We start from the raw sequence: 16,684 nt of genomic DNA on the forward strand, positions 1-16,684 counted from the left end.
CAAACCATGCGTTCTCATTTTCACGTTAAGTAATAGCATTTTTTCTGTCCACTCTTCCATAAATCCCAGCTATCTGGAGCATACAGCTTATTGACAACCTATGGACAGATCTCTTCTTAACAACTTTGTCCCTGACTTGTTTGTAGAGCTCCTTGGTCTTCATTGTGTGATGCCTCTTGCTTGGTGGTGTTGCAGCCTCTGGGGGCTTTCAGAAAAGGTGCGTTTATACTGACATATTACTTGACATTTAGATTACCCACAGGTGGACTTTATTTCACTAATTATGTGACTTTTAAAGGTAATTGAAGCTTTTTAGGGACTTCATAGCAAAGAGGGTGTATTCTTATGAACATGCAAACCTTCTGGTTCTTTTTCCCTGATATATCATAATTCGTTTCACTAACTTAGACAAAATTGTGCAGATGCATCACAAAAAATTAAATTATAATAAGTTAAGTTACAAGTTGGAATGTAACAAAATAGATAAAAAGCAAAGCGGGCGGGGTACTTTTTGCAAGGTACTGTATGTTGCATTTTTGTGCCACTATCATGCCATGGGGATACTTTTCTTCTGCAGGGAAAGGAAAGGAGGTCAGAGCTAACGGGCTGATGGATGGAGGTAAATGCAAGGCATTCCAGGAAGAAAATCTGTAAGAGGCTGCAAAATACTGAAAGTAGTGAGGAAATTTGTCTTTCAGCAGGGCAGTGATTCTATTCATGAGCTAGAATGGCCCATTCCAATTCCAGACTCAAACCCTTTTGGAAATCTTGTTCCCATGCACTCTCCATCCAATCTGACTAATGGTGGATGGAGAGCACCCCACTCCCCCACAAAAAAAAGAAAATAAATTGAAGTTTAGTGTGGTAATGTGACAAAATGGGTACAATTTTGAGGGATGTGACTACTTTTGTAAAGCACTGGGAAGGGCAAAAAAAGCAGGGGTTTCCAATACCAGCTGGAATAAGTTAAATATAAGTTAAAATACATATATTACAACAAAATATGTCTTATTGTCTTGTGCTGCTCCTTTTAAAAAACTGAGAAGATTGGAGAGAGCTATAATTATAACTGCGTCAAATTGAGAGGTCAGAATTCATGGTTGGAAATTAACAGAATGTTTGGCTTAATACTCATATGTATGCATGCATAGAATAAATAACGGCAGGAAAAAAGGCTTTTAATCTATTCAAATATGAGCTTTCCATGCTGCATCATGAATAACGCATTTCTGTTTAGCTAAAACAATTCAATAGTGGATCTGCTGCTGCTCTTAAGATACACAACAGTCATGTATTGAACAAATCTGTTCCTAATATATGCAAACATTAGGCAAAGAGGACAAGGGGACTTTAAACATAGAAGTTTTTTTTCAGAGCAGAGTGACCAAATCATATCACTGCGCAGACACGCTGTTGTATCAAAACCAGAGCAGAGACCCGAGCTTTTGCCTATTCACGAACATTCAAACAGAATGAATGTTGTACTGCATTGACCTAACCATAGGCCCTATTTTTTATCTTGAAATGTTTTCTGCTTTTGTATGCTTTCTCTGTACGCATAAACACACAGACACACATGCCTGCTCTCGGTTTTGATCGAGGGACCTGCAGAGTGGGCACTGTGCCAGTTCACACACAACAGCAATCAAACTGTGGTGAGAAACAGTCAGGCGAAGAAAGAAGGCGATGATGGGATACAGTTCCAAATACACGTTTGTTTTTGGTGAACTGGATGCAACTCCAGACATGCATGGTCACTCCTTCCAGTTCTTCGTGATTCTGCGATTGTGGAGATAAATGCAAAATCAACAGATCCCTGCATTTTTTGAGCATTAATGCATAATTTTGAATTTGTTGCAAATTTTTGTCCAAAATTTTGCAAAACACTGGGTTTAAGTGACTGCTAATTCCAACCTACAGGTGTCAGTATTTCTTGCGTCTACTTCACTACTTCCTTAGCCTCACTTAAAGCGCGGGTCAGCGATTTTCGTGGACGTTTCCCCAAGTCTCTTTTTGAACAACTGCGCAAGACCTTCTAACCTTGCTCTTCCTCTCTTTAGGGCGATTGCATGAAAAAAAATCTTCAAAATCCACTTATTTCTTTCTTCAAAATCCACTATCTTTCTATTGAGTTTTTCCTCTTTTCTCAAAAAGCATGTTATCTCCCTTCAAATAAGTCATTCTGAAATTAGCACTTTTCTAAACATAATGGGACGTGTCAGTGTCTGATGTTGTAGTAGCACCACAAAATCAGTGATTTTAGTAATAATAGTAGTGGTATCATCTTTATTGTCATTGAAACATACATTACAACAAAATTTGTTCTCTGCTTTTAATCCATCACCCTTGGCGAGCAGTGGGCTGCCATGTGCAGCACCCAGGAAGCGTTCTGGGGTTGAGGGTCTTGCTCAGGGACCCAGAGTGCCGGGACTGGGGATCGAACTGGGTACTTGCATCCTTCTCTGAGTGCAAGAGCACTGCTCTAACCAATAGGCCAACACTCCCCATACACTGGGACGCAGCTCGGTAGGCAATTTTGGGGTTAAGTGCCTTGCCCAGGGGCACATCAACATGTGGGAAGGGGAGGCTGGAATCAAACCCACAACCTTCTGATTGCCGGACAACTACTCAACCCATGAAGCCACAGTTGCCCAGTTGTGGTTTTCTTTGATTGCAAAAAAGAAATCACAAAAAAATTTGAAATCCTGGAGGGACTGCATAGTGCATCTTATCTTAAAAAAAACACTCCAATGATATTATAAGACATCCACAAATGTTCTACTATCCAAATGTATTTACTATAACGCTACAATAAACAAATGTGCAAATGTGTAGCAAGGATCAACACAAATGCAAACAAAGATTAGATGCTGCAGTATCAATGTATATTAGTGCCCAACAGAGCGACCTGGAAACTAAGAAAGAATATAACAGAGGACAAATGCGCTCTTCATCAATCCAAGGAAGACTTTACATTTAGGACAGTGCTGCAGGGCTGAACATGCTGCCCCATATGCCCTAACTGCGGAAACAAAAACATAACATACTAAGGACAAGGAAAAATTGGAAAAAGTGCTAAGTTTACTGTAGAAATGGGATGAAAACATGGTGAAAATGTTCCAAGCAGCCACAGTAAATTGCAGAGGGGCTGCTGCAATTGGTGCATGAAGGCAAGAAGACATCCAGAGTTATGGAAAAATAAAGCTAGACTTAAGCGTTAATGGACAAAACAGAGAGAGAAGAATAGCAGGGCTGTTGTGTCACAGCAAGGCCTCCAAACACACATACATGAGAGACATCACACTCATGAGGCACTCAAGGGGAGCAGCATGACATGATTAATGATAGGATATAACATCCTCCACCAGCTTACTTCCTTTCTGCCATTCTCAGGCACTTTGTAAATGACTGCAGATGGCAGAGGGATGTCCTAGCCCACAGACAGCTATGATAACTGTCATTAACTGGGAGAGGGAGCTCAGGAAGACCACTGTGGATCAGCATAACAAGACCGTCATATACATGGCCAGGCTAGGCATGCTGATGAGCAGAAAGGTTAAGATTGTCAACTTAGGGTATGCTTTTTTGTCCTTTTATGGTAATATATCACGGCTCTGAGCCTATTCAGACCTCTTTACCCAAAGCTCCATTCTGGGAACATTTTTATTATTAACTAAAAGTAAACAAAGAAATCCCAATATACTCATATGGTTATTTGAATAATTAGATTAAAAAGTAGCAGTCACAGCTGCTGATTAAACTAATACAATCTAACAAAAATATATTGTTTTTTATTATGGTTAAGTTAATATTAAATTAGAAGGGTAATAATACATTTATATAAAATTAATGCTATATTTTATTACAAATATATGTATATGTAATTAGTATTTGTTCATAGATCTGAAAGAACACTGTTTCAAAATGACATTCCATGATACCCCGGGCAGACAAACATAAACTGGGCTGAAGGCAGTGCTTCAAGATTCACCACAGAAAAACATACCCAGGACATTCTCTTTTTCTTCATAGTAGGTACACCTGGTCTGGCGTTCTGTTAACTGTGACATCATCCAGAGAAGACGGCTCACCCGCTACTACCATCTAATGTAGAACAGATTACTAGATCAATGTGTGCTTCTGTGCTTTTTTGTCTCTCTTGTTGTGTCTCTGCTCTGTCTTCTGTAACCCCAGTCGGTCGAGGCAGATGACCGTTCATACTGAGCCCGGTTCTGCTGGAGGTTTTCCTTCCCGTTAATGGGGAGTTTTTCTTCCCACTGTCGCTTCATGCTTGCTCAGTATGAGGGATTGCAGCAAAGCCATGTACAATGCAGACGACTCTCCCTGTGGCTCTACGGTTCCCCAGGAGTGAATGCTGCTTGTCGGGACTTTTATGCAATCAACTGGTTTCCTTATATAGGACATTTTGACCAATCTGTATAATCTGACCCAATCTGTATAATATGATTGAACTTGATTTTGTAAAGTGCCTTGAGATGACATGTTTCATGATTTGGCGCTATATAAATAAAATTGAATTGAATTGAATTGAATGTGCTACAGCTATGGCATCACTTGTGTTTAACCACTCCTTTAGTAACCTTTGCATCCCTGGGCTTGATTGGCTAGACTTGACCTAAACCCCTTAGATAATCTGTGGAGTATTGTCAAGAGGAAGATGAGAGACAACACAACCAACAATGAAGACAACCTCATTACCACTATTAAAGCAACATGGGATTCCTCAACACCTCTAGCCTAGCCAGCCAGACTGACTTAAGCTGTATACACCAAACAAACAGGGTCTAATCAGTTGAGCACCAATCAGATAAGTACGCATGTGATGCAATAAACTCCAAGTGACACACTGTTTTTGTCTTTTTATTTGTACTCTGTGAAACATGTCATGCCGTCGAGCAAACTCTCCAGTGAACGATTTTTGCTGCTTTTGTCTAAAGAATATGAATGTAAGATAAATGTTGTGCTCACATGTTCTTTTTTAATTTTATAAGGCAACAAAAATATCCAATGTATGGTGACTGTTATGGTCACAGAAAAACGCTGCTGCATTATGGATAATTAAAACACATCTTAAAGTCCCGCTTCCACGCCATGATTGGTCCGGTCTGCTCTAGGCCCTAGCATATGGAGCCTTACCAGACAAACTTACACACTGTGTAAGTCAGTCTGGCTGGCCAGGCTACAGACTGTTCACCCCCATGCCACCCATCATTGACCCAGTAATTCATGCAAAAAGAGCCTTTGCCATGTATTGAGTGCATATATTGTACAGCACAATTTTAAATGATGAGCTGATATAATTAAAAAAAATATTGGTTTTATATGGTATTTTAATATTATGAGAAACAAATTTTGAACTATTAATTTGCTTCAAGATATACTGAACATGAATATTCCTCAAAAGTACATAGTCACGTTATATGACTTTTTTATACATCAGTAGCTCACTCTGGCAGGAACAAAGTTTTTTTTGTGAAAGATTATCATGTCCTGCTGCCGTGTTAATTGTTATTTTGGTGTTTTATGCTTTGTTTTTGCTAAATTGCTTAGTAAATAAAGCCTTTTTTTTATTTATGATACTAACAGAAGTACGTACTGCGCATCCAGAGCAGGGGATAAAGCAAGGAAGTGGCTAATGGCTATTAGCATCTCCCAGTGAAACAATGAAGAATGGCTCAAGATCCAGTGAAAAAACGCTCAGAGAAATACGATTTCAAGAGGGAAATGACTTGAATGTCGCTGGGAATATAGTATGATTGTTGGTGTTCACTGCAGCAGTCGTTAAATCTACCGAGGCTCAGATATGACCACAGAGTGATCCAGCTGCTATTAGTCAATTCTCCATATCCATATATTCTGCTATATATTCTCCAATTACTCGGTGGGTTTCTCAGATAATTTCTAGTCATCATTAAACCTACCAGAAATTCATCAAAAATACATCCAAACTGTTGCAAAGCATTCGCCATCATGATGTAAAAAATCTCAAAGATTTTAAGGATGTGCAATGAGAAATAATACAGTTCTTGATAAGTGAAACACTGTGTGTGTCCTCTTGGTTAGGAGGAACGGTGGCAAGCCTCCAACATCTGCAGCACCAATAAAACCAACAGCCACTACATCATTACACAGACACACAGGGAGGAAACATTGAAGGTTTCCCCTCACTGCTTAAATCCACTTCATTCTTATCCCAGCTCTCCCCAGAGGCAGGCTTATGCAACCGAAGTGCTCCGTGTTACACATGGATAGATGAATAATCAAACAGTCAGCGGTGGATGCACTGGCTTGCGCTGACCGAGTCAGTGGGGGGAGCTTTCCACATTAAACTTCTTCTTTTCTCTTGGGATATTGCAAGTGCCTTGGTTAGAACCTGCAATGGCGTTTCCATAGTGCCAAGCCAAACCCACGTGCAGGTCCCCCATGTATATAGAATAAGTGACAGGAAACGTGTCTATTATTTCTTGTCTTCATCAATGTTCAATCCCCATACAACACCACCGCCACCTCCAGGCATCATAGGGGAGTGCTGAAAGACAGATTCCCACGGTGCTGCACTGTTACTGTTGTAACATTGTTCATTTCCAGGTCACTTTGCTGTCCATTTGCTTTGACAGAAAAAAACTATTCACATTAATTTACTTCATAGTGAGTTCGATTTTTACATAAGCTTCTATGCGACACATTTATGAGCTCTCCGTGGTGCTGAAGTAATAGATCACCAGGTGCTGGTTGAGGTGGGTGCAAAATGCCACAGACATCAAATCCCATTTCTATCCTGTGAAGGCTGATGTAGTCAGGGAATCTACAGTGCCATCACATTGTGCCTGTCCCTGCCTGCTCACATAATGCCCCAAAATGTGACGACAGTTGTTTTCCACAATCTAGAAGTAACGTGCAGAGGTAGAGCACACTGTGTTCTCTCACAGCCTGAGGCACAGGGAGGAATTGCAGCTGTGGAGGTTAGCTGGAGGGGTGCAAAAGTTCAAAAGCTGTCTGAATGTGAGCTTTGATGTCTAATCAACCCAGGGTTCATGTGAAAATGTGTAAAACACACAACTGAACTCCACTGTGACATTTCTGAGACATCGTTCTTATTCAGAAAAGGTGTGGAAGGAGCAAGCATCTGTTTTGTTAGATATCCAGATATCTACATTTTTTAAACAAATCTGTCGGTCAGTGTCTCTTTAGATCTGACTCCTTCAGAATATATAAATGTATTTTAACAATCTGTAATAGTTTTAACACAGCTAAAACAACATTTCTTTATAGCACTGACCAACATCTTTAAGGGACATTTCCTTGCCCTCTTACTTGCCAAAAAAGACCCCGCCCCCCTCCCCCTATTTCGTTAGCAACCTTGATTTTAAGCCTAAACACTAGACACAGCCTCAGGATCTACTGAGGTGGTCGTTCTTTTTAATCTGGATCGTTACCTCAGAATTTACGTGGTACATGCTCTTTCTCATTTTTCAAATAATTTGCTTTTTAGGGACTATAAAGTGCTTTGGCCAACTGAGTTGTATCTTAAACCACTATATAAATAAATGGTTAATGTCGGGTACTTGTATAGCACTTTTTTGACTACCCTAAAGTACTACATTCAGTCATTCGAATACATTCACACCCTGACGGTGGTGAACTACATAGTATCCACAGCTGCCCTGGGCCAGACTTACAGAAGCAAGGTTGCCGTACGGGCCCTCTGACCACCATGAGCAGGCAATGTGGGTGAAGGTTCTTGTCCAAGGACACAACAACTGAGACGGTCGGAATGGGGGATAGAACCGGCAACCTGCCCGTTACAAAACAAATTTCCTAACTGCTGCACCTCTGTTGTCCAGATCAAATAAAGTTGACTGACATGAGCATTTGTGGTTTACTCACTCCTTCAACAAATCTAACCAGGTAATTTCTTCCACCATCATCTGAGTGAAAATAAACACTATATGTCCTGGTTTAAATTTTTTGAATCCTATGAACTCATTCAGGAAGACACTATCAGGAACATTTGAATGAAGGCAACTCAAGAGAGTCAAGGATTAGCTGGTGTTTTATCCATAATTCAATTTAGAATCACTTCATGTCTTTCACGTGGGACTCTCTTCAAAAGGAGGGACAGCAAAGTCAGCATCCAAAACCTGCTTGTTTAAACATAAAATCAACATATTTGGTTTCAAATTAACCATATTTGGTAATGAGATTACTGATTCGATTATGTTTAATTGCATGATTGTATTTTTTGAAATTATTTAAAACAATCATTGCTGCAAAGACACTCAGTATGCATATTAACATAAAAAAACATCTGCAAACAACCTGATTTAGTTGAAAGCCCTTTCCATTTATGGAGAAAAAAGACAAAAAAAAGTGGACAGACAGGTAAAAGAGAGGAAATAATTGGAGCAAAGGGGATCAGAGATCACCCAAAGAATGTAGTTTGGAAAGAGCAGATAAAGCTTGAAACTTGAGAGCCAGTGAGGTCACTTTCATTTGTATGCTCAGCACACTGTGGCCAGTGCAAGGACTCTCTTTTGCAAGGACTCTCTCTTTAGTTTCATTCTCCCGCTTCCAGTTTTAGCCCAGTGACAGCTCAGCTACCTGCTCAGGGAGTCCCAAACCACTGCAGCACCTCTTGGACTCATCTGTGCTTAAGATCCCATCACCCTGACACTATAGTGAAGATTGAACACTAAATCTGAGGGGTGACAAGGAGCTATAGCCTCACACAGTTGAAACCTGCACGTCGTTTAGCATGCACGGCCCTGCCTATCACATACACTGTCCATAAATGCATGTACACAGCTGCATTGCATGTGTGGGACCATGCAGATTCAGTGCTGATACAACTTTTAACCCCCTTGTCACCAAGCTTTTGAAGGCCTGACTGAGGGTAAAACAAGAACATCCAATATGATCTATTAACATGCATGATCATTAATATGAATATGTTTGATCGTGATGAGGTGGTGACGCCACATCAGTGACTAAAGAAAAAAAATACAAATATATCGCGTCCGTCAGCAGATTGAGATCACATCCATCAGTGTACCTAACAGACGCATACATCACCAAAAGCTCGGCAGCGGATTGATTAACGCCCTTACCAATCCCCCAGTTTGAGTCCTACCTGTATCAAAGTGGGAACTGAAGGCGAAGCTGGGATTGAAAAACGCCGAAGACATGACAATCACATGAAGGGCAAACACCATCCTCCTCGCTGCGCTGCAGAAGACAACAAGTATATAAACGAAAGAGGGGGGTTGGGGTGAAGGATAATTTCCTGACTCAGGGGCTTTGGAGATTCAAATGACCTGAAGTAGGAGCTTTAAAACGACGCATTTTTCTTCCATCGCACCTTGCAGAAGAAAGCCCCGCTTCACCTTCAGCTCCAGCGCAGTTGGAGACAGATGTTGACAAGGGCTGTCATTTTTATTTATTTTAATCACATCTATTTCTTTGGCAGCAACATCCAGTTCAACGCATCCTCCTCATTCAGGGCACGTAGTCGGTTGCCAGGTGAACCGATGATCCGCTGTTTTTTTCCCCAAACAATTTTCTGAGTAAAAATCCCGTCTGCTCCAAAGATTCAGTCGGGTCTCTGGCTGCACCTTTTTCAGAACAAATTTCTGTTTACATGTTGGTCCGAACAGGCGGCTGCCTCCGCTCCTGACTGGACAGTCGGGTCGTTTGGAGATGTGACCGTCACCGTTGCGTATTTGGGTTTCAGTTCGGTGCTGACGAGCAGCAAAACCACAGAAGCTCAAAGAACGAGTGTTTCCGTTTAAACCTTTCAAAATAATTGTTTTTGGAAGCAAAGTGAGCCGTGGTTCATTTAAACTGAAATTCTTCTTCCTTGGTTCTGGCTTTCTTTGACGCACGTTTAAGCCAAGTATCAAACACCCCTGAAGCCTTGTTGGATCCTTTTAACATAAAAATGCGGTTATATATTTCATCTTACTTTGAGCATGCTCATTGATTACCTTATCAACTTATGTATTATTGAAAATCAAATAGAATAGCTATAAGCCAGGTTATACTGGCGGGTTAAAAACTTGTCCATTCTTAGCTGTACAACAACAATTCATAAAGTCAGTCTCTTCCAAAAAAATGCTTATTATTAGTTATGCCTATTGAGGTATTTGGGCTTTACCTCTTAATACATGATCTAAACTACCTACCCACTTAGCCTTTTGCAAACACGGCAACTAACTTCAGAAAATAACCCGATAAAACGGATTAATTACAAATTTTAATTTATTATTATTATTATTATTATTATTATTATTATTATTCGTTATTTGTTTTGCTGGTTTCAATTGTCATCAGGAGAAAAGTAATGTTGTGGTTAACAAGTTTCAGACTAATTTTGAGACTAATTTTGTAATTTTAGAAAGAAAAGAGATCCCTTTGGCTCAGTTTTGAATCATCAAGTAGATTTTCAAAATGATGCATCTTTTCAGCAGCTGGGAAAGACTTAGTGGACTCAACATTGCTTGGAGGAGATGATTTTTTTCACCATTCTAACAAGGAACCATATTGTTCTAAAAATATCATTTTGATGTTTACATAATGATAATCATCCTGTTTATACAATATAAATGTTATATTGTTATATGTCAAATGAATGTTGTAGGAATGTGAAAACTGTTTTTGTTAAAGGAAGCTCTGTGTTTGAGTTCAACAACTGAATAAAACAGGAAGAAACCAGAAGGCTTTGACCTCAAATAGTTTGCAGTTGAGGGAACACACCTACAGTATAAACAAATTTAGTTGAAGCAAAATAAAATTATTTTATGGCATCATTAACTTCTGGAAATTCTTAAACAACTCAGAAATAAAGATAGGGGTAAATCTTATTCCTGAAAAAATACCTTCTGGAAACTTGCTAGCCTTAACTGCCAACAGCCTTTTAGTGGAGGGAACAGAGGGTGTCCTGCTTGCAATAAGTGGCTCTCTGTGAAACATTAATCCGGCAGGGCAACACTTTCTATCATGAATCAAATGCTGATGCACATAGCACAGCAATGAAGACAGAGTGTAAGCCCATCTCACCGGTGCACATCACGACAACCTCACCTGGTCTGTGAACACCACGTCACTGGTGAAGAAGGCACAGAAACAATTGTACTTCCTGAGGAGGATGAGGAGAGCCCACCTGCCACCGCCCATCCTCACGACCTTCTACAGAAGCACCATAGAGAGCATTCTGACCAGCTGTCTCTCTGTGTGGGGTGGAGGCTGCAGTGCCACCGACTGGAAGAACGTGAGGAGAGTGGTGAGGACAGCAGAAGGGATCATCGGGGCTCCTCTTCCCTCCATCAAGGACATTTCATCTCAGCGCTGTGTGTCCCGAGCCCGTAACATCATCAGGGACCCCTCACACCCCCACCATGGACTGTTCTCCCTGCTGCCTTCTGGGAAGAGGTTCCGGAGCATCCGCTGCAGGTCCTCCAGGTTCTGCAAAAGCTTTTTCCCTGTTGCCATCAGACTGTTGAACCGCTAGGGACTCTGAACTGCCGAGGCCGCAAAATGGACTCTGTACCACATTCGCATAACTGCACATTTGCACATATGCTTCACAATGCTGGACTGCTGAAGCCACTAAATGGAATGTGAACTGCTGAAGCCCAAAATAGACACTGCACCACATTCGCATAACTGCACATTTACACATTTGCACATATGCTTCAGACTGTTGAACCGCTGAAGCAACAAAATGGACTCTGAAATCCTGAAGCCACAAATGGACTCTGTACCACATTCGTATATTACACAGTTTTAATAATACTCTCCTGGATACCGTGAATAGCACACTGTCTATTTCCCCTGAATTGTTTACATTGTTACATTGTTTTGACATTGTTTACATTTCAATTGTTTACCTAAATCGCTGCTGCATCTTTATCCTTAAAATTAGTGCATTTACTGTGAGTTCTCAAGCTGTATGCAAACAAAATTTCGTTCTGTACGCACTTTGTGCATACAAAATGACAAATAAAGCTGTCTAAAGTCTCTAAAGTCTAAAAGTGAAAACATTGTGCTGCATTCAAACCAAAGAGAAATTGTTCTAGCTCCAACAAAAGAAAAAGGTAATTGCTTTATTGTAAAGTGCCAGCTGCTGTGGAGCTGTAAAAACAAGCTGTCGACAGTCAATGATTTTCTCCGAGAAACCTAGATCCTAACATAAAGACCCTGACAAGTAATCTTGGTAGTCTTGCTTTCCACTGTTGCCAATTGTATGCTCAGCATGAATAATTACTGCAAAGTTAGTGACGGAATACAATCGGTTGGGTTTCCTTGGAAGGAAAACTTATAATAATAAACAGAACTATTATATATTTAAAAAAAAATATTAGGGTTGAATTGAAATCTGTCCATGACTGGACTAAATTCATTAAGTCTTTATGTATGTAACTTTGATCTGTTTGTCTTGTAAAGCACCTTAAGAATTTATTTGTTGAGAATAAATTGGAATAACCCGAACAGAACTCAACTGGGACAAAACAAGAGCCTACATGGTGTGGTGGAAAATAATAAATCATATTCCTCCACAAAGGCTTTGGTAAAATAAGCAATAATAACATTCATGGACTGTTTTATGCTAGTTTAGATGAAAATTTTGCTTTTTATTATTAAGTAATTATGTTAGTATTGTTAACTATACCATGATGAAAAACACATCAATACCTAAAAAGTTTGAAAGCAGCACAGAACATCAAGATTCTTCTTTTTGTTTTATTACATTTGTATGACAGTTTTGGAAAGTTTCATTGAAACCCAATTGAAGTAATACGTTTGGAGCTGGCTTTTGTGTGCTCAGAAGTGAAAATGAGAATTGTATAACCCTGCAACATAATGAAAAGCTGTCCCTGCTTTGTAACAATGACATTGAAATAGAGTAATGCAATTTGTCATCTGATTGTTAAATGTGATTGCAGATTAAAATCAAAACAAAGTATTACCGTCTAAAGGTACTTTGTTGTATACTAAAACACAATAAAAAAGGAGACAATGATTTTCCAAGATTTCAATTGCAAATGATGAATAATAATTAAACAGATAAAACCTCTAAACTAATTAAACAAAACAGTGCTATAGTAAAGTCTTCACAATTTGCATAATCAGCAGCTAAACATTTCAGCAGTTTATGGGAGAAAGCCGTTTAGGATTTGGGTGATTCTGCTTTTGATGTGGTTCTGTTGGTCTGATGGCAACAGTTCAAAAAGTTCATTGATAGGTGGAAAACGTTTCTGATAAAGAACAGAGACCTGCAAGAGTTTCTGAATGAGACCTAACCCTGCAACATGTTTGCAAGATAGAGTTTCTGAATTTGATAATTAACTAAATATTTTGCAATGATACAGATACAGTAACATGATGTTTCTATTCCTCTAACTGTGCTTTAGAGGAATGTTCTCAAAATATGTATAATGCTATAACTGGAAATAGTTTTCCTATTTCCAGTTATAGCATTATTACAAGAATAACTACTATATTATCTATTGTGTATTTATGATTATGTGTCCTTTAGTTTGTATAATGTGTATATTTCTGTGGCCATTAATCACCGGTAAAATGATGGAGTCTTGTATTAACCTGAAAAATACCCATGCAGTTCCCCACTGTAACCACTAGAGGACATTCAATTGCCATGGTTAACCCTAAACATCAAACGCAACCTTCAAATTAAAGTGTTTTACCATTGTGTTTAACTGTTTAAATTAATTAGAACATTGATGATAAAAGTTTATCTTCCTCTACCCCTTTGAGTCAGCAGGAGTTAAAACACACTCAAAGCAGAGGAGTGGGACTCTGGCTCAGGGAGAATAGTAGTCTTCTTGCAATCCTACTCTAGATTATCCTTGTCACATGTCAATGTGTCCCAGGGCAAGTCACTTAACCCCAGGTGTCCTACCGATCTGGTGTATGAATATGTGTGTATTTGTCACTGTGAGTGAATGTAGCTCTAGTGTAAAGGGCTTTGAGTTGTCGGTATGACTAGAAAAGAGCTATATAAATTCAGTCCATTTGCAATATATGCAATTTGATGCATCCTGTTTGATTTCTAAGAGTAGAATGACAGCAGAAATACATTTCTGTACCCCGAGAGCTAGGAATAACTGTCAAAAGAAGATTTTTAATATTTACAAAAAGTGAAAACCTGAAGAAGGCCGAAGTTGTAACATCAAGGAAAACATTAAACATTTACCTCCTCCAACTTCAAAGCAGTTGTGTAAAGAAGTCTTGTGTGCTGTTTTGGGCAGTGCTTTCAAAAATGGACTTATCAAACTTAACCTTGTTTTGAACAAAAAAAACAATCATTTGAAACTCAAGAAACTGACTTTTAGTCATCAGTCCCTGCTATCTTGATTGGCTTCAAAAGTCCATTATTAGCGGATATACATACTTCTATCAGCATCCTCTAAACACATTGATAAAGCCTTTATGCAGTGATCTTATACTGAGAGAAAACAAGTAGCAGCTCAGGAGTTGATGTAACTCTGAGCTGAAAAGCAGAAAGTGGGAGGCCTGATTATCTTCCTCTGTGGCTTTGCAGCTCCAATGGAGTCATTCTTTCCTCTTGCTGTGCTGAACAGAGCTGGAAGGGAGCTGGAAGCAAATGATTGTTACTGCAAGGAAAAGCAGAGACTGACCGCTGGCTGCCTCTATGTCCCTCTCTACATCTGGTTATAAATTTCTATATAATGGAAGTTAAAGCCAAATATAATAGTGCAGTTACAGAGTTATTATATAGAAACACTACTGTTCAAACAGCTACTGTGAAAAATTCATTTAACTGTCATGCAAGCAGAAAAATTAACTTAGTGGGGTGTTATGAGTTTAGAATGCTTCATGCAGAAATTGTATTAACTGACATTATGGTCACTAGTTTATGACAATATGGCCAAGTTACAACATCCACATAAGATGATTAATGGACAATGTTTTTGGTTGTGAAATAGCATAAATAGATCAAAAAATAAATTTTGCAATCTGAACAAATAAGAGGGTGTATGGATGATCCAACATGAACTATAACAAATCTTCCAATATACTAAAATAAAATAAAAGATTAATTAACTTATTTATTTATTTATTTGAGCAACAGATTTTTTACAGTTTGAAAAATAACCAACAAAATATTTTCAACGAGTCCCAAAAAGGCGTAGGCAGAAGCAAAAAGCTTGTTTTTGCCTATCTCTTTCCATAATTTTCATTCACTTCATTCTGCTACAGTGACTGGTTCTGGCCGTGTCTGTCAGCCCGGATGGTTAACAGATTGTGTTAAAGTAGACAGTAAGAATGCTATTTTGGAGCCATAGCGCTGAAAAAAAAACACCTCCTCTTGTTCAGAGCCCACAGGGGGCGCTGTTGCCCCCAAACCAGTCACTGCAGATTGATAAGTGGAAAAGGTCAGGAGATCCTATCTCATAAAAGGCCATGGCTCTGTTAATTAGCCATTGCACAAACGTCAATAATCTGTGAGGAGCCTATAGTGAGTGTTTTTTGTTTGGTGCATATGAATGAGGCAGTGTGAACACGTATGAATATATCAGATTGTGTCACTGCCCTTCATCACTGACATAGAGAGGAGCAGGTGGAGGAATAGCTCAGAGAGGTTAGAGAGGTTGTTAGAGGAGAGTTTATTTTGTTATTGGTGGCATTTCTGAATGATTTTACTCTTTCTTTGGTTGATGTGACTAGCAGGAAGCTTTGGATTGACATCACAGAAAAGTAAAACACAAATAGATTCATGCCATTTTCAGTTTGCTTTTACATCCTCGCTGTTGTAAAGCTGAACAAAGTTAGAATATAGCTTGACCTTCACATATCTGCCATTTAGACTTTCTGCTCCTTGGATGTGAAATCTTCTAAATATTTTCTTTTAACTATTTTTTTTTCCCAACACATTTTAACAAAGTTAACTTTCATTATATTGTTATAATAATAAAAAAGTAAGATTTTCACCACCAAATTCAGTTTCTTTAATGGAAACTGACCTCTGCTCTTATAGTAGATAAATGGAGATGAAAGCTTTTGCTCTGTTCTGCATGCTGTCAACATCCGAAGCTTAAAAATGGAAACAAGAATCATCCTATTGGTATTCTCAAGGCTTGGAATAGGCTCTTGTTTCTATAAACCATGTACTGACATTGATACTGAAAAACTCTTAGACCAACGTTTGTGTTCAGCAGAGCATAGCAGCAGTAAGACTTGCTCCAACCTGACTTGGTTCTGGACAACAGGAAGTTTGCTTTTGTAACCCAAGTGAAAGAGCTGCTGATCAATGACCATGCCTCTGTTCTCCCTGAATACACCAGGTGAGTCCTACTGACCTACTGATGCTACAGGAACAAGGTCCAATAGAAAAGGGCTGAGCTCTTAGTCTGAGAGAAGGAAAATGTTTTTAACAACGATCCACAAAGACAGTCAACATAGTTCTAGTGCTTTAACAACCATTCTCTCTTTTCTCACTAGATTAAGCATAACAGAGCTGAAGTTCCTTAAAAACGTTATTGAAATAATTTAGTTATTCTATGTCTACATGTTTTAAGGATCCAGTCTCTCCGAGGCTCTGGGAGACCTCTACCAGCAGTATAACTCTCTGAAAGACGTAGTGTCCCCACCACGTGGGGACTGGAGGCTTTTTGGTCCTAAA

The 16,684-nt window shown here is 39.2% G+C and overlaps 1 protein-coding gene across 4 annotated transcripts in view; it reads right to left on the minus strand.

Annotated features, from left to right (window-relative positions):
- Nucleotides 1–9,749, minus strand: part of aatka (apoptosis-associated tyrosine kinase a) — a 42,941-nt gene extending 33,192 nt beyond the window's left edge. The window contains exons 1-2 of one of the 4 annotated variants that reach the window (XM_036147950.1): nucleotides 9,380–9,749; nucleotides 9,152–9,241 (exon numbers count right to left, since the gene is read on the minus strand). In XM_036147950.1, coding sequence (XP_036003843.1) covers nucleotides 9,152–9,233 — 82 coding nt within the window. In that variant the 5' untranslated portion in view covers nucleotides 9,234–9,241; nucleotides 9,380–9,749. Of the gene's footprint in view, nucleotides 1–9,151; nucleotides 9,247–9,335 lie in introns of all 4 variants that reach the window. The other 3 variants (XM_012871037.3, XM_036147948.1, XM_012871036.3) reach the window with 3 other exon arrangements.
- Nucleotides 9,750–16,684: the final 6,935 nt, after the last annotated feature.

Source organism: Fundulus heteroclitus, chromosome 16, assembly GCF_011125445.2.
Source record: "Fundulus heteroclitus isolate FHET01 chromosome 16, MU-UCD_Fhet_4.1, whole genome shotgun sequence".
NCBI lineage: Eukaryota > Metazoa > Chordata > Actinopteri > Cyprinodontiformes > Fundulidae > Fundulus > Fundulus heteroclitus.